This window comes from Dicentrarchus labrax, unplaced genomic scaffold, assembly GCF_905237075.1.
Source record: "Dicentrarchus labrax unplaced genomic scaffold, dlabrax2021, whole genome shotgun sequence".
In the NCBI taxonomy this organism is placed as follows: domain Eukaryota; kingdom Metazoa; phylum Chordata; class Actinopteri; family Moronidae; genus Dicentrarchus; species Dicentrarchus labrax.
In genome coordinates this window covers 24,529,958-24,548,628 of record NW_026136722.1, presented here as the reverse complement: position 1 = coordinate 24,548,628, position 18,671 = coordinate 24,529,958, and the positions used below count along the sequence as shown (strand labels likewise).

The 18,671-nt window shown below is 43.3% G+C and overlaps 1 protein-coding gene across 15 annotated transcripts in view; it reads right to left on the bottom strand.

Annotated features, from left to right (window-relative positions):
• The window catches only part of hoxb3a (homeobox B3a), a 91,577-nt gene that overhangs the window by 16,115 nt on the left and 56,791 nt on the right, over positions 1-18,671 (bottom strand). Inside the window, exon 1 of one of the 15 annotated variants that reach the window (XM_051389118.1) lies at positions 15,727-15,956. The exons of 9 other annotated variants lie outside the window; for them this stretch is intronic. Coding sequence is in view for 1 of the 6 variants with exons in the window: in XM_051389105.1 (XP_051245065.1) it covers positions 8,292-8,518 (227 nt within the window). In the remaining 5 variants the exon portion in view is untranslated. Of the gene's footprint in view, positions 1-1,345; positions 1,753-8,291; positions 9,453-15,599; positions 15,704-15,726; positions 15,957-18,671 lie in introns of those variants that run through there. 5 more of the 15 variants (XM_051389114.1, XM_051389105.1, XM_051389116.1 and 2 more) reach the window with 5 other exon arrangements.

Genomic DNA, 18,671 nt, shown 5'->3' with positions numbered 1-18,671 from the left:
AATTATTCCCGCTGAAATCCCGGAATAAAAGTAATAAGAGCAGAGAGAAGGATGAAGGCTGCCGGGTGGGAGTGATCTGAGATGTTATTGATTCTGGTTATCATATTACACATCCTATTATATTTACCATGTTTTCCCTGTTTTTTTTTTTTTTTTTAAACGGGGAAAATCTCTGATGCCTGCTGTTAGTGAAGTCTTTAACATTTAACGAGGAAAAATGGCGCTCCTCGCCATCAGTAATGCACTTACAGGTCGGAATGGAGAGATAGAGAGAATCGAAAATGTTTAAAATCATTCATTCATAATTTTGTGGAATCAGACTGAGCAATAATAGCAATAGTATAACAACACGGTTCTGTTCCTGGGTGTAGGCTAATCCTAAAAAATAGAGACACATAGCCTAATGAAGTAGCCTAATTAAAACAATATTAGCCTGCATTATCTTATAGAAATATATTTGTATAAATCAGCCTGTTGTGAGAAATTAGCACATAAATCGGTGCACTAATAATACACCAAGCACAATGACAAAAACGGAGTCACTAACTAAAATAACAAGGAATTACAATTAACAACACGCATGGGCTGCGTCTAAATCCTGATTCCGATTCATCTTAATGCAAATTATCATAAAAACCTCAGTGTTCACACAAATAAACAACTCGCATGAATCCTATTAAAATCCATAATAACCACAATAAGAATGACTTTTTCAAAAAAAAGCAAACAAAAACAAAAAAGCCCGAAATGTTTCCAAACAGCACCCCGCCCGACAAGGGGAAACGAATGAGAAGGAAGGGAAGGTAAAGGAGAAGGAGAAGCGGCCCCATAAGGCGAACAGCTGTTTCCCAGCGGCTCTACATATCCACGCAGCCCATAAATAACTTCAACATCACTCCGAGAGAAAACACACATCCCGGACAACATTTAGTGTTATTGCCCGGTTTATCCTCCTGCGGGCTGAGCACCCAGAACTCATCCCGGCCGATCAGACAGACACCCAGCGGTAGACAGACATCCATCCAGAGCTGCATGCGCTGGTAAAACAATGTTTAAAGGTGAATCGTTTAATTGTATAAAAGCATCCAGGATGGCAAACGCGCTGTCCGTGCTGTTGCATAGTGTCTGTTGTATATTATTAAAGTGCTGGAATAAAATCTCTGGCCCGCGCTGCTTCTGTTTCTGCTCCTGACAGCTTCCCCCAAACACATAAATCAAAAGCAAGGATCCCCCGACCTCCCTGTACCAGCCTACACCACCATCACCACCATCACCACCATCCCCACTACTACTACTCCTACTAGCCTACTATAAAGTTATTTATTGTTTCCTTCCATGCACTCACGCACAGCTCTGGCCGCCGTCCATCCCCATCGCAGCACCGGCCGGGGTTTCCTCCCTGAGTCCCCCCCCTCAGCCCCGCGGGTTAGTCGCAAATTTGGAGCCACGGGAGCAAGGAGTGGACTAGTCTAAAGTTGCCCAGAAAGTGATGCAGGGGCCGACTAGCTTAGCCAGCTAGCCTATAGGCCGAGACAAAGGGAGGAGGCCGCCTCCAGAGCCCCAGAACAGCTGATGAGCCAAATTTTTGAGTGGAAGAGCAGGCAGAGGGAGAGGAGAGGGGGGACTTTCAGTACGACCCTCACTTCAAATCAAACAATGTCGATGAGTAGTTTTCTCAGGCTGGATCAAGTGAAAGTGAAATGAAGGATGGAGCAATGGCAGAGACAGCATAGGTGGAAGCAACAAAGGGTCTGCTGCTGCATAATTTAATAGAATGCATATTAAGTGAGTGAACAGCAGGTTTAGACTCCTGGGAGGTGAAGGGATGAATGGATGGATTGTCAAAGTACATTTACTCAAGTTAAGCAATTTTATGACAATGGTATTTTTACTTAATATTTCCTGGAGGAACATATTGTCTATTCATCTGAAATCTTTGCTGTATGCTCTTCTATATCATAATCTCAGAAAATCTGAGTTTAAAATATCTAAACAAAGGTGATAACGTGACTTTTTAAGGTTATTCTTCAAAAGAGCATTTTTGCCTTTGATACCCCTCTGTATCTTACAGCTAATAATACTTTTCTTACTCATAATTAGTAGGAGGTTTCCATAGTTTTTGTGGTGGGAAGGGCGGATGGGGCGGGGGGATGGTGTGGGGTGGGGTGGGTGGTGGTGGTGGTGGATGGACTCATGTTGCTGCTTACTGCTGCAGCTTCATTTTAAAGTCTCACATGATCTGAACAAACTTTATCACTATGCTCTGCTATCTCTTATCTCTGCCTGGTCTGGTGGTGCCATCACCGGCCTGCCTCAGCCCACGCACGTGCACACACACACACACACACACACACACACACACACACACACACACACACACACACACTCCTTTTTAGATCAGCTTTACTCACTGTTTATGAAAGTCTATGTGCTGGATATAAATAAACAGCTGAGAGATTTCCTTGAACTAAAAGTGTTATGCTTTGTTTTTCTTTGTCCTTATACTTCTTTGACCTTAGATCCAACAGAAACACAAAGTACAACTACAACAGCACAACTACACAAGTTCAGACCTTTCAGTGCTGTGCTAAAGTATCAGTGCTGTTACTTTACAGACATGGTAAAGAAGTACCTTGGGTATTAACACGGGAGCTGAAAGTCCCCACTGAAGCACTCACACAGTGATATATTGGTGCACAGCTCTCCAAAAGTGACCTTTGACTTGGGGGAGCAATAGCTCAGTTCTTTAATGATCAACCTCCTGGCAAAGTGCTCCAGAATCCCATTTTCATGAACCATTTTATGATTTAATCTTTAAACCTGTGACCTTTTAACTTAGACAGTATTTAAAGTAAATACATTTTAACTTTCAGTTGAAACTATTATGATTCTTTCTGTGGCTGTTGATGTGAAACTGTGTCTTGTTTTCTTTATGGCTGAAACACAACCCTTTGGTTTTACTGTATACCACTGTTTTCTACATTTTGATTACAGCCCATGTAGCCAGGTGTAAATGGTCCATGTTCAAATGCAGACCACAAGAACTGATAATGTAGAAAACATTAAAATCTTTATAAATTTGTTCAGCATTATTTAACCAACGAAGAAATCTTATCAGACTAAGCTGAACCTCCGAAGCTAGTTGCAGTACCTGCCAAATTTTAACTGCCCTGGCCTCAGACAACCTATCACACATCCCCCCTTGTGTATCCAATTTCCGGATTTGACGTCACTTACTGAAACGTCAGTGGGCTCCTGGCCTCCTACATTCTTCTCATATGATCTTCATGGTTAGAATTTCATTTACTTTGGAGGATTTCTCCTGTTCCTTTTCCCAGAAGGTGAACTCCCTGTTTTAGTCTCACTTCAATGGCTAAAAAATCTCATAAGAGAACTTGTAGAGCACATTTATTTTTCAAACGCAGCTTGGTTTACATATGCAAACTTTTACACATTATTTTTCAAATAAATATTTTTTACATAAAAAAAAAACATACACTACCGGGGTCCTGAACTGAGTGTCTCTCCGGAAATTCTGACCTCTTTGGGCCACCAGAGCACCCATTGCCATCACCATTTGCCTCCCTAAAGATCAGTCAATATCCATACTTCCTTTGCCAAAAGGACGTTTTTCATCAAGTCCATTTGAAGCTTTCCTTGAAGCGTAATGAGGTTGAACGGTCATGCAGAATCATCACCAACACCACAGACACAGCCACACCAAATGGGCAAGCGACGACAAACCTATACTGCAACACATCTCCTCCCCTCCCGCTTTGGGCAGATGACACGCAAGTTTCAACACTACTGAGAGAAACAGAGAGAGAGAGACCTCACAGGTTCCTTCCAGATTGTTTAAATAAAGCGTGGTTCTCAGAGAGGGGAAGGGTTTTTGGTTTGTTGTCCACGCAGTTTCCTATTACCCGGTTATCAGTTAGGTATGGATACAATACAAAGCAATTAAATGCAACAGCAAAATCAAGAAAAAAAAAAAAAAATAAAAAAATCAAACTCCTTCTACACACTAACTTAGTAACTTTGACAAAATCATATTTATTTATCCTGAATTCCTGTTATTTCAGTTTAAGGAATGAACAAACATGCATTCATGGGGAAAACTTTGAGTCCTCATTGTAGGCTATTCATTTCACAACCAGTCTAAATTACATAACCTCCATGGGTGTGTACAACCATGTTTCTAAAGCCATTTCTCAGTTACATCCAAAAGCTTTACATCTGTTGTACACCAGGGTGGCAACTGTAACATGTTAGAATAAATGGCAGCATCTGCTGTTATGATATTCATCTCCTTATTTTGTGAACAAATTCTTTTCATTCATGCTTGTGAAATCTGAACAAATCTTCCACTTATAAAGTCTGTTGCTCCTGGCTGTAGACACATAACTGAGGCATTACACTCATCCTGTGTACAAAAGACCTATTTGAATCCTGTTTAAGCCACAGGCTTCTGCTGAAGAGGACATGATCTCAGCAGAGTTTGCAGGGATTATACACAAATTGACCAACAATTAGAGCTGGACTTCGACTTCAGCAATTATACTGAGGGTGGCTTGGAGGCTGTACATTTCTGCTGGCTTCTTCCTTTTTCAAAAAAATAATTATTTATTTGCACATTTTTTGTTATTTATAAGCAAATATTTAATCTTATTCCAATGGAAACCTTTGCCTATTTTTCTTGTGGGTTCAACCAAGCCATTTTTACATCAAGTGAAACATAACTAAAACTGAAATATAACCAGAATCCCTTACCCAAAACTTAACCAACTATGTTACATTCCATTATGTTATCTTGTTTTCTATTGCAGCTTATCTTCTCCATTGAGCCAACATTTTAGCCCAGTTTGTACCCTCCTCTCTTGCTGCAGGCAGGGTCACCCATCTCCCTGAAGAGCTCGCCCCTGTGTCATCAACAGTCCTGAACCAGAAACTCATGTCATCAGCGCCTTCCTTTGACAGAGAGTTAATCTTTATCAGAGATGCTAATCTTTAACCTCAAACTCAAAGAAAGCCCTGACGCCAGGCCAGAGAGAGAGGGAGTGAGAGAGAGACAGAGAGAAAGAGAGAGAGAGAGAGAGAGAGGGTGAGTGTGTTTGGGGTGGTTTAGAGGGAGGTGGGGTGGGGGGTGGGGGGGGCTGCTCCTGGACCATGAAAAGTGCCAAGCTCACCAAGTCTGTCAGGGATTGGAAGAACAGGGATGGATGTGACTGCTTGTGTGTGTGTGTGTGTGTGTGTGTGTGTGTGTGTGTGTGTGTGTGTGTGTGTGTGGTGTGTGCTCAGAGTGGTAGAAAGAAATCACGAATGGAAAGGATTGTTAAGGACAAGTTTCCTTTCTGTCTGGGCTATGATGTTTAAATAAACTTGATCAACTGTATTTAAATATTAGAGTGTCAGCACTTTTTCTGATGTCAACGTTTTTAGTAATTATGTTAAAAAAGATTCAAGGGCTTTGAGAAATCGTAACAAAGGGATGTTTGGTTTACACGTTCTATATTAAAGGCCTATATTGATGAGTACTGAACAGAAAAGTACTGGTAGTGCTTTGAAGGTTTAGCACAGTGCCTCACTGCTCTCTGAGGAGTGCCAGTCTCAACGAATATCACCATGTGTGAAAATACAGCAGGCCCTTCAGATATCTCATAGCTGATGGTTGATTTTACAGGAATTCTGTGTGGATCGTGAAAAAAAAAAAAGGCTTCAGTGGGTTTCAGGAGGATGCTGCCTTGCTGCATCAATGCTAGTAGTAAGTTACACTGTATCCCCATGCACAGCTCCACTAGCTTCTGTGTGTTCCTGAGGATTACAACAGGCTGGTTGTAGCTTGTGGCTGTCCTCTGGAAGCCACTTCAGTCCAGTGATTGAGCATCTTTTTCAGGGGTTTTGTCATCCAGTTGTCTGTCCAATGGTGGATGTTGGAATTCAGGACATACAGCCAGTATGGCTGCCTGCTGGTCAAGAAAGACTGCAGTTCACCCAGTGATATGTATCTATCGTAATTTGTGGTTTGGCATTGCCTTAAAAATGGATTTTCCTAAGTTGTTATTATATAGCTTTGAGGCCTCATTACGTTGAGTGTTGAACAACCTGCACCAGTACAACAGGCCTGTATCCATTTCCTAACAACATGCTCCTCTTATGACACATGGATCAAAAAAAGAAGCCAGTGATTGTAATATAATCAGGCCACTTGGCCCAGCAGCAGACAGGCCTGCCATTAAGCCTGTTACAGCAGGAGAGAGCGGCTGTATGGATCTGGGCCAGACCTGTCAGCCTTTATACACTGCGACAGCGTTAGGGATGCTTGCCCCCACTATTTTACTCTGATTGGTGTTTTGCCCATAGTTTGTCAGTGATGTATGAAAAAATCAATTAAATCACGGCTGTGTTGGAGTTGCTGTGGGTTTTTCATGACTTTAAGTCTGCATACCCGGAAGTAAGCAAAAACCGCCAAGGTCAAGCGAGCTTCCAGAGGAGCGGTCCCACTATTACTTGATATGATGCACACACACACACACACACACACACACCACATATATATATATATATATATATATAGAGAGAGAGAGAGAGGGAGAGCAGTGGCTCCAAATCTGTTTTACTTGTGATCCCCTAAAATGACTTCCTGCAACCCCTAATTGGACATAATTGGTGAACAGTTCAAACAAGGAGTGATTCTCAGATTATTTACTGACTGATTTTTAGGTTCGCCAAAGATATGAAATTATCCAGTATTTCACAGGAATAGAGCAAAAACAAATAAACAAATTTTGTGTGAGAAAGATATATGTTTTTCTTTCTTTCCCCCATCATCTTGTGTACCCTTATTTATCTAAGGATCCATTGTGGACGCTCCCAATCCCCATTGAGAACTCCTGATATAGAGTGACCTAATTTACAATAAATAACAAAATAGACTTCATAAACTGTAACTAAAACTAGTATGAGTGATCTTGCAACATTTGTACAGATTAGAATTATACCACTTTTTTTTCATGTGGCAGTTAAAGAACATATTTGTATTGTAAAATCTTCCATTATTAGCCCTCTATGGTACTTGGATTTTATTTATTTTTTAAATGTCAGTAACACCATACTAGTAGCATGTTGTTGTTTTTAGGTAGATGGCTGTTTTTCATGTGCAGATACAAAAATACAACAATACGCACTGCTAAACAGATCTGAGGGTGTACTGTAGGTTGGACCATATCTATAGAGAAATAAAGTAACCTGATTAAGCTGAAAACCGTACAGTTCAGTACATAAATGAAAGACTAAACAAATCCCCTCACAACAAAGGACTCACAGAGTAAAGACCTGGTGGCTGATTGGTACGATTATATTGAATGCATATATATATTTTGTACTGTTATGGACATAAATTCCGCCATTCAGCCCATGCATAATGTTATTATATTCCCATATTGCTTATGGTGTTTTCATATCCCTCAAATCTCCCATTAAATAGACTTAACTACATCTGGCTGGTATAACAATGAGAAACCCCACACATTAGTCAGAATAAGGTGGATTAGAGTCATTACGGAATAAATTTCAATTTGTAATAATTAAAACTGAAATAGTTGCACTTAGAGATTTATTTATAACCACTTTGTCTGCTTTGCTTAGATCCGGTTAGAGGAGAAATCTGTTTTTGTAGGACCATTTGTGGATTTGTTGTGTGTTGGGGGGCAGGGAAGGACATGACAATTTGTGGATAACAGAGAGGGAAAGAAGGGGGGGCTGCTTCTTGAGTAAGCAATCTTTTCACACTATCATAAATCACAGCGTGGCTAACATGCATCTTCTTTCTTTACACCTAGCCGTCAGGTCCCTATTCACTACGACTCATTCTGTCTGCGCACACACACTTACCGGACACACACACCTCTCTGTCCAAACCGCACTTCATGCTGCAAGTAAACTTCTTTTTAAATGACGAGAGACAGAGAGAGACAGAGAGAGAGAGAGAGAGAGAGAGAGAGAGAGAGAGAGAGAGAGAGAGAGACAGACAGAGAGATAGAGAACTTTTCGCCCCTTGTCTGTTACCTATTCTGATGCATCTGTCTTCAGCTGCCTTCACACAGAAAAAAAAGTTTTTGGCTAGCAAAAGAGCTTGCATGCGGGCACACCCCGGATGCCTCTGTGAGTTCGAGAGCGACCACGGTCACACAACAGATAATTAATGACATGTCGAGCAGCGGAGCGCGTGGGATGGGGACGCCTCGGGAACACACACCGGGACACTGAGCGAGAAGCATCCCGGCAGACCTTACCTGCGCTCTCTCGGCGTGTCTCTCCTCCTGGATCTCCTCCTGGTGTTGCGTTTTTTTCCCTGGATGCAGTCTGTTCTGGACACGGACGGACACAACGGCTGGAGTAAAGAAGACCAGAGAATCCCCGGTCGGAAAACCGTGGACCTATTTTTCACTGATTGCGAGTGCGTAATTACGCGCAGCCGGTCTAACGTGTATTGGAGTCCAAAATAGCACAGAAACAACATTTATGGTAATTAAACCCGGCGTTTAAACCGCGCTGTTGCATGCTGTTGTAATACTGTGAATCTTAGATTAGAGCGCCTCTAAAACCTAACGTAAAGGAGACGCTAAGCGTTTAGGCAAAGCCATAAATCTTGTGTCGGCTCCGCCATAAATCTCCAACAATCAAATCCTACCTACAGCACACAAGCTGGCGGGGACTGCTCGGTCTGGGGCTCGCGGTGCTACTTTACCCTAAAAAACACACCGCGTGCGCGCGCTCACCCCCCCTCCGCCTGTGCTGCAGAATTCCCCGTGTAGCGGGCCGGTGCGTGCCTGGCTAGCACCACAGTCAGGGCTCGCGCTTTTCTTACACTATCCACCGGCACGAGAGCAAACGTCGGGGGTGCCGCGGGGCCCACAGTGTGCTGAGCTAGCCTCCAGAATAAAGCGGTTTCCTCTGCCAGAGCTTTTCTGGACTGAGCGTGACGCCGTATTCCCTGGGCTCCCCTTCTCTGTCTCTGCCTCTCTCAGCCTCCTTCTTTCCTCTTCTTTATCCTCTGCTCTCTCAGCTGAGCAGAAGAGAGGAGCGGGGTCCTCCTGTGGCCTTCAGTCTGACGGCTGCTGTCTTTGGGTTCCGAGCTAGCCTGAACTCACCACACCACCATACACTGTTGTTGTTGTTGTTTTGTTGTTGTTTTGCTAACTAGTAGCACTAAGCCCTCATTGCCGACCTGTAACCCTTGCGGATCAAAATATTATAGATTTATTTCTCAGAATAGTTCCCTTCATGCGCATTTTAATTGCTTCATTGATTATCACTGAAGACTATCACAGACAGCCTGGTTCTCCCCCTCCACTCCCTCCACTCCCTCCACTCCCTCTCTGTGTCTTCCCCGCTCGAACCTCTGGCTAGTTCGGTCTATCCGGCTTTGCTGGTGTGGGATAGACGGACTGACACCATGAACTGTTCCTGAACCGGGCTACGGACTGACAGCTAGACCGTCCGCGAAAGCAGAGGGAGTCGGAGGGGGTGTTCTGGTTCTCGTTCCTGTCCAATAAGGGAGTCTGGTTGAGGTGCGCCAGGGGGTTAGCGAGGTTCAGCGTGACCTGCCTGTCCGTTCTGCCTGCGCCAGGGCCAGATGTTGGTTATTACATGGAGTCAAACTGAGAGCGATCAGAGGAGAGGAAGAGGGAGAAGGAGGTTGAGAGAGGGGAGGAAGAGCAGAAAGTCCGCTGTGATTTGACCTGCACGTCCACGCAGGGAACTGTTTCCGCCGTGTTTGATTTGTTTACACACTGAGTGGTAGCATACGACCTACAGGCCTGTCAGACTTACACTCATCTAAAAGAAAGCAAACTAAACCAAAGAGATTTCAATTGAATATTTAGGCAATGGATGAAATCGATCAAACCATTTTTTGTAACCAAACTAATCTGATGTGAACACTATAAGGATTTTAAAAAACAGATATAGACGTCACAGCAGTTGTGATATTATTTGGCAGTAAGGTCTATAGTGTACACATTTTCAGGGAACAAAAATAATAATGAAGAAACACACGTTGTTCATAGTTTGTAGGATATTACATTCAGCAGCGTTGTCAGCAGAGCCGGCATTTTGGGCTCCTGGACAGTTACTGAGTGCTAATTCTTTCATGGTGAAGGGCCTTTGAACGCCTCTGTCCTGGCGTTGCTGGATAATATTCGCGGGTAAAATTTGGACATTAAATTAATCTCAAACAGATGCACTTGGCTTTGCTCTCTCTCTATCTCTCTCTCTCTCTCTCTCTCTCTCTCCCTCTGTGTGTATTTGTGTTATCTGCCCACGCGTACAGACTTGCCTTCACTGCCACACACGAGAGAGAGTGAGAGAGATAAAGCGAGTAAGAGGGCGAAGAAAGAGAGAGAGAGAGAGAGAGAAGTTCAATTACACGAAAGCAACCCCGTTATTTTTAGTTTGTGCCCGCTATGATAAAAGAAAGAGAACGGAGAGGGGAAAAAAGCTCGTTCCCCTCCTCGTGGAAACATTTCCGGCCCAGCAGCTCGGTCTCTCTTATCGCTCTCGTGCATGCTGCTCTCTCTCCGGCCCGGTTGAATGGAGAAAAAAAAGCGCAGCTCGCGGGCTCTGGATACGGTTTCAGCCGCTCATTTTTCACGCGCTTTGAATCACTGCCCTCGCGCAGACGATTATAAATTAGCGCGAGGCTTCTTATTGATTTATTTCCGAACTGGTAATCATCTCCGCGCGAGGAAGAGCCCCGGAAGTACCTGGCGTATGGAGCGCGAGACTGGATATCTGCTCTCAAAGAGATAAGGAAATTTAGGCTTTGGGTTTAATAATAATAATAATAATAATAATAATAATAATAATAATAATAATAACAATAACAATAATAATAATAATAATAATAATAATAATAATAGCTATATTGTTAATTGTTTATTTACATCGTAATAGCCTAACTCCTAACATTAGGTTTCTAAAATGTCGCCCTTGTTAGGATTGATTTAAACACTTGTTAACGTGTTTTGTTAACATTATTTTCCCCACACTTAAATCCCTGGCTCGTTAACGTCCAGTGGCGGTAGATTTATGAGGCCGAGCGGTCCTCTGATTTATGTTTGACTGATTTCGAAGAATCCCTGCTCCCTTCCCACTTTGAAACTGAACTGCTCCCGTGGTTTTTGCCTTTTCACTTCAATTCGGCGAGAAATTAAACCGATTTTGTCTGCAAGCAACAGTCACAGGCTACATGTTAAGCCTTAATGTTAAATGAACTCCGCGGCATTTTATAGCTGTGGGCGGCATCGAACATTAAGCACCAATCTTACCTTACGGATATGGAATATATTATTTTCAGTGAGTGCTGTTCGTTAGTTGGATTTATTTTCTCTTTTTTTTCAGCGCTTTGGTGAGGACTGCAATCCTCACCAACCTCCATACTGTGCAGTTTAAAGGTGGAAAAAATACTGTTCTTCTGAAGATATTTGAATTAATTTCCCTTTAGCTATGTCTCCACAGGGTATAGGTCAGCATGGGTTTACACGTTAGAATATACTATTTAAATTAAGCCAAAACACAAACGTCCGGCGCGGTTTTTGCACATTATAATTCACTCTAACTTGTCCTGTGTTTTTGTGACATGCTCAGATTCATGTGATTTTTGTTTTTTTGTTTTTCTGTATTATGTCCTTCCTGAAAAACAAGTTTTAAAATGGGGCGACGTTTGTATGGACTCATGGGTCATAATAAGGTTTTTTAAAAATCGAAGACATTTTCCCCCATTTACCGGAATGGTCGCTCGGCACATTTAGAATGTTTTTGCGTGGGAAAAGAACAGAGAGGAGGACAATATGGCTGCCAGTCCCAGTATATAGTGAGTGGGAAGATGCGCCTTGTGTGAAGTCTTGTCCGCGTGCCTGCTTGCTTTCATGCGTGTCTGTCAGACGCGTGGGTCTGTAGCACCGACCTTGTCTTTGACCATATGCAATAAAAGGATGCCTCACTGCAAACAGACAGGCTATGTCCATTTTTGTGTGCATTAGCCTGTTTGGTTCAGCCGAGCGCCAAGAGACTGACTGCTGAATGTTCCTGTGTTCAGATTTAAAAGACGTTTTCCGCTGATAATCAGCAGCAAGCAGTACGTTGTGGATAAAGACGCTTTCACACACACAGACCAACACACAATCACAGCCTACTGATTTAGTCTACATCATCTTAAATGCGCAAGACCCTGCATTTTAAAGCAGAGTGGAGTTAAATGCCCGAGAAGCGATGATTAAAAAAACAACAATAAAAAGGCAACAATCTAACGAAAATGCACAACCACCTTCAACGAAAAGGTTCACAGGCTTTCCATTGAATGATTTTGCTCCAGCTTCAACAATCAAACCGAAAGAATTAATATATTAAAATGCACAAAAACAAGCTACCCGTCTTATTATAGGCCGGGAACATTTTCAGCTCCCTCCTTCATTCTCCTGATGCCACAGTGAGCTGACAATGCTGCCATTGTCCTGCAGCAGGTTTCGGTGTAAACATTAATTTCAGCCACAAATGTTTTGTGCTGTCACAATAGGCTGCTGATGCTTTGAAGACACAGCGCGGTAACACATTAACGACATCTATCTGTGTGTTTCATAGTGGGCTAACAAACACATTTGGAGTATAACTAATAGTGTAGCAGCAACAGCATAGGCACAATCGTATTTAGTGAGAGAGTTGTGAATGCAGCGAGGCCTCACAGGAGTTGAAATCCCCCTCCTGCAGCTTGGATAACAGCAGCAGCTATAATGGATGTCAGACAGGGACTGATATCATTTCTCAACACCGTTTCAAATATTTGAACTATTTCAGCTGGGTTTGATGTGGAACTATCTTGCCAGACAAAACACACTTAACAGTGGACACATGCCTGGGATAAGATAAGATAAACCAACCTCTGCAGCCGTGTTCCGTTCACTGTGTGACTATTTTAACGGCAGCACTGTCAGGAACAACTTGTGATTTGACTCATTTTTAACGTCAAGCAATGGTGCTTCCCTCTTAACTTCTCCCTCAGTGCAGGGCCATGCTCACAGCCTGCCTCCTGTGTGTCTGTCCGCAGCATACAGGCGCCCTGAATGGCGCTCGGAAATGTATTTTCAACGCTTCTCCTGTCACCCAAATCAGATATGAGGTCGAGATACCCGGAAAAATATTTAAATATATATGAAAAAAGGGAAGAAAGAAATCCTGTCACTCCCCCCTCTCTCTCTCCGTCCACAGAAATGAGGCGGGATATTGTTTTTGACACGGCGGCGGACAGCAGGAATACACATTTTGAAATGCGCTGCCTCTTGCTGCTACTGCCATTATTATGTGATGGGAAGCCGCGGAGCCGCTCTAATTTGGTTACACTAAGGTTTACACTGGTAGTGGCCGAGAAGGGAGGGGGGAGAGGATACGGAAGCCTTGGAAATGTAATTGTAAAGTGATTCCGGGTGCACATCCATCCATCCATCCATCCATCCATCCACCCGTCCATCCATCCATCCATCCATGCATTCATTCATTCCTTCCTTCCTTCCAGCTGCATGAGATGCATCCCTACTTTTGTTAATAACTCCACATCAGTTAGCCTCCTATAATTATTATTATTATTATTATTATTATTATTATTATTATTATTATTAATATTATCTATAGTCTATAAAATGCTCCTGCAAGCTCTTGTTTGATTGTATGATTGTAATAAAATGATTTGATGCTGCCTTGACTGTCCTCTGTACTTATTGCACTCTGCATATATTAGCAGCTGGCTTCACACCAAAACAACACAACACAAGCGTCATCCACTACTGTGAGATATGAGGTTAGCCGATGAAATTACGTTTCTCCGTGCCACCCCTCTTTACCCCACCCCACTTGCTACTCGCAATGGGAAAGGCTAAAAATGGCAGGTTTACCACAACCAATTCACAATGTCTCATAGAGTCATTGCGCCAGATTTTCCGTAGCCATATAGGAAAAGTGTAAATAAGAAATGCATCCGAATTTGATATGAGATATGTGTGAATATAAACATGGAGCAAAAAAAGAGGGAAAAAATCCCCCCCATCCCCAACCCTGCTATGTTATTTTCCTCGCCACATTTAAAGAAAAGAAGAAGGTCTGATTCACGGTGAAGGATTTGAGCAAAGGCAGAGACACTGAGTGCTGACATGAATAATGGCGCCCAGCTCCATTCCAGCAGACATCCAAAGAAAACACACTGAGAAAAAAATGCATGGAGAGAGAAGGAGAAAAAACAAGTTCTAAAAAATGAACTCAGAGTCAGTGTAAGTCTGGGTTATGCACAAAGTTAACTGGACGCCATAAAAACATATTTGGTCTCTAAATAAATCTAGCAGCAGCAGATGTATTATGTCGCATTTTAACTATACTATAACAAAATGCAGGTAGTTTTGGTGGCATGAATAAAACCGACATAAATTCAAAAGCCAAGTTGATTCTCCCTGGATAGCTTCTTTCAATGCAGAGAGCAGTGTAATGATTGTATTTCACTTAAAACCAGGCCCTGGATTCAAACCGCCGTCATTTAGATCTTCAGCTTGGCTCCCCTGGCTGAGCTACTTGGATTCACTCACACCTCCTGGCTAGACAGATGAGCTTTTCCTGGCCGGCAGGTCCCTTTTTATGAGATTTCATGGCGGCCGAGGCGTGCCCGGTGTGCCAAATTTAAACAAATCTCCCGTTAATTGGTCGCCGCAGTAATTCAAGACCCGGAGCTACAGCCAGCCACTGTCATACTGAGCAAGAAAAAAGAAAACACCCCCAGTAATAATCAAGTGTAAAAAGGCGGAGGAGTGTGAGGTGTGTGTGTGTGTGTGTGTGTGTGTGTGTGTGTGTGTGTGTGTGTGTGTGTGAGGGCATGAAGGGAAAGGCAAGCAGTTATAGAGGAGGAGAAAGAGAGGAATGAAAACAGAGCCGGAACAGAAAGAGGAGGAGAACCGAAAGAGGAGCCTGCGAGCGGCCGTGGCGAGATCTCTTCCTCCTCTCCTTCTTCTCCTTCCTCATTCCGGTGTATCATCGGTCCATCGACCGTCATTTTTTCCCCCACCGTCTTCCCACAGCGGAGGAAAACATGATTTATCGCGGGCAGCACCATAAACAACAGCACTCCCTCACAAACACACAATGGCAGCCCCGGCCGCACGCTGACACCCTGCCTCACTATAAATCAAGAGAAGTAGCTGGCTGGGGAAAAAAAAGAAGAGAGGGAGAGAGAGAGAGAGGAAGAGAGGGTGAGAGGGAGAGAGAGGGATGGACAGAGAGTCAGGCAGATAGAGAGAGATGTAGAGGCAGACAGGAGGTGATGGGAGAAAGATGGAGGAGAATATCCAAGTGCTTCTTAAAATATAAACAGCCATCGGCTAACATTGCATTGCTCCCTCTCTCTCTCTCTCTCTCTCCCCCCGGTTTGCAGGCTGCGCGGCTGCACCGCTTCAACCTATAAACAATGGCTGATGATGATGGGTGGGGGGTGATGTGTAAACAACACCACAGCAACATGCAGGATGAGAAAACGCGGCGAAAGATGGGTATTTTCTGGGCATATTTACCAGGATGTTAAAATAGCCTATGATTCACTGAGAGGGATGCGGGCGAAGGCGGCGCAGCGGCGTAGAAGATGAGGAAGAAGAAGTGTGGTTTCCCCCCATGCAGTCCCCTTCCTTCCGCAATACTCACGGTGTCCACAACGACCCGCAAGACGCACACCCGTCCAAATTTGTTTTATTGCAGCCTCCTTCTCTCTTTTCTCTTCCTCTCTCTCTCTCTCTCCGTTGGCGTTTCTCAGTGTCTCCTCTTCTCCCCCTCTCTCCCTCTCTCTCTCTCTCCTTTTTCTCTCTCTCTCCCCCTCTCTTCGCTGCTATAGGGGGGCTTGTTTTTTTTTTTTTTTTTTGAAAGGACAGTTGAATTTTCGACGTCAGACACACACACACTGGAGCAGCACCATGTCTTACCGTTATATTCCTGACGAATACATATCTATTCTGCAACCTCTGCATTAATTATTTAATGAATCACGTGACGTGTTGGTCGGGGCGGGGGGTGTGAGGTGGGGGTGGTGTGGGGGTAACCGTGCGCCTCTCCGTTCGTGGGACCCATCCGAACCAGCGCGTGCATGCAGGAGCGCTCCGTGATGCAGTTAAAAAATGAACATAAAAACAGTATGGGAGCACTTGTGCTCACCTTTCAGCCTTTTCAGTGGCAGGCAATGAGTGCTGTGTGTTAATGTGTGTGTGTGTGTGTGTGTGTGTGTGTGTGTGTGTGTGTGTGTGTGTGTTATAAACTGTAAGGTAAAGCAGGGCTAGGCCTGTGACAGATGCACGGAGAGGCCGATAAAAGATGATTGTCAAAGACTATGTTCGTTTTAAAAAATGACTGCACGCCTCAGACTCTTTCTTCGTTATTCCTCACTGTCATCTCTTTCTCAGTTCGCCGTTAGTCGGCAGAACAAGGGGGATTCCTTCTAATGTCCTGTCTTATATTTCAATGTATCTGTTTCCAGCAACTGGAAATACTCGATGATGACATTTTATCTGACTGTTGTGCATCACGGCAGCGTTTATTTCTCACAACCGGTGTCCTGTTAGCGCGTCCTGGAGCTAAACTGAATATTTAACAGTCACAAAGACTAAAGTCAACTGTGTCAGTGAAAACAAATCACTCAGAATTGTTGGTTCAGCCTAATTATTATAAATTCATGTTGAGCATCGAAATGTGAGAATAGGGCGACTGGAAGAGAAAAACTCTGATCCCCTTTCCTCCACCTCTGTGTGATAATATTATATATAATAAATATTTCATTTGGGCTAAATTGTCCAAACGCTCCTTTTATCCCATTAACAAGTTTTCCTGGTGGGGTGGCTACCACGCGCGCTGTAATTCGTTTAGGAGAAGGATCCATTTATTTAAAAAGCAGAGTAACGGACAGGTAGCACGCGGAACCGAGCCGAGAAGGGAGCAAAGAGAGGGAGACAAAGAGAGAAGGATACAGACAGAAGGAGGAGAGAGTGAGGGAGAGACAGACGAAGAAACAACGCAGAGACAAGACCCCCGTCGCGAGGCCTCGCAGGGCAGCAACAATGGACCGTTGGAATCCTTTTGGCGCTCGGTCTCCCGGTTCCAGCGCTCGAGCCGCCTCCAGGAGAACAATGGAGCTCGAGACTCTTAAAAAAAAAAGTGTCCTGGCTGGGAGGCTGAGCATATAGCTGCCGAGGAGCTAACAAGAAACACTTCAAGGTCAAACAATGGGCCGCAGCAGCCTCAAGACACGCTGCTGCCGCTGCTCACAGGAGCAGAGGGAATTCACCGCAGTGTATCCGCAACAACACTACCTGCCTCTCCATCCATCCTCAAAATACAAAAACTCCTCTTTTACGCGCTCAAGTGCTACTGTGTTCAGCAGGAGTGTCCATTAAAACTAATCCCATTCTGTTCTATTTTATTCAGCCGATTTTAAACAACTGGGAGGCCAGGGATGTAGAGACAAATACAAGATGTGTAATATCAAATGCAATTAGCCAGAGCTACTTGGTGGCAGAAGCAAAATTGGCTGGTTTCTAAAAATATAATCTACAGCATGACAAAAGCATCAAAATAATTAGCAAAAAGGAAACAAATGTAGTTCTAAAGCTTTTCAGTGAGGTGGTAATTTATGTATGACTCGTTTTTGATGCACTAAAACGCACAGATTGTCCTTTAAACTTGCAGTCTGAGCGCCGCGGCGGTTCCCTGAGATTTTTACCCACAACAAGATTGAAATCAAACATTTGCGGCGGTGATGATGGCGTCTGTAATGACGGCCATAAATTATAGCAATCACAGTGTGAAACAACAGCTAAGATAAGTAGCAGCAGAGACCTGCGCCGGCCTGACAACAACAATACAAACCAGCTCTGTAAACTTGGCACAGCCGCGCGCAAAGCTATTACACGCACAAAACCAATTCAATAGTCTAAACATCCGAATTATGATGGGTGGGGGTTGTAGAGTCAACTACACTTTCAACTATAGTGCTGTAACGCTGAAGCTAAAGCATAATAATCATTTAGTGATGGTAGCTCCATCTGACAACAGAAAGCAGAGAGGAATGTCTTTGTGAGATGCTGGACTTCCTTATTTTATAGCAATTGTTTGCATTTTAATATTGTGAAAACAAAACGAAAGAAATATCTCTAAAGGTATCTGTAACCTGATAATATTTCATATATTTACATAAAATCATTTTATGCCAATTTTTCTCAAATTGGCATGAAACTGTGGTTATAATAAAACACTTATTTTAACACTTATTATCTGGGCACAGAGTAATAGTAAAAGCCAATAATTGAAGTGATGTTGGAGTTCTTTGGGATCTTGGGGGTCTCTTGGTCCGTGATGGATTAAGACAGGTAGATTCTTCCTCCTCGTTAATGATTAACTAGGCTTTGAATAAAAAGAGAGAAACTGAAAATGTCTTTGTTCAAATGTAGAATGGCCGTAAAATTAAAGTGTCCAAGGCGTGATTAAGTGAGTTTACATATTAGACCACAAGAGAAGATAAAGTTATTTTATTTTTCTTATTATTATTATTATTATTATTATTATTATTATTATTATTATTATTGAGGCAAGCCTGATCCGAGAGA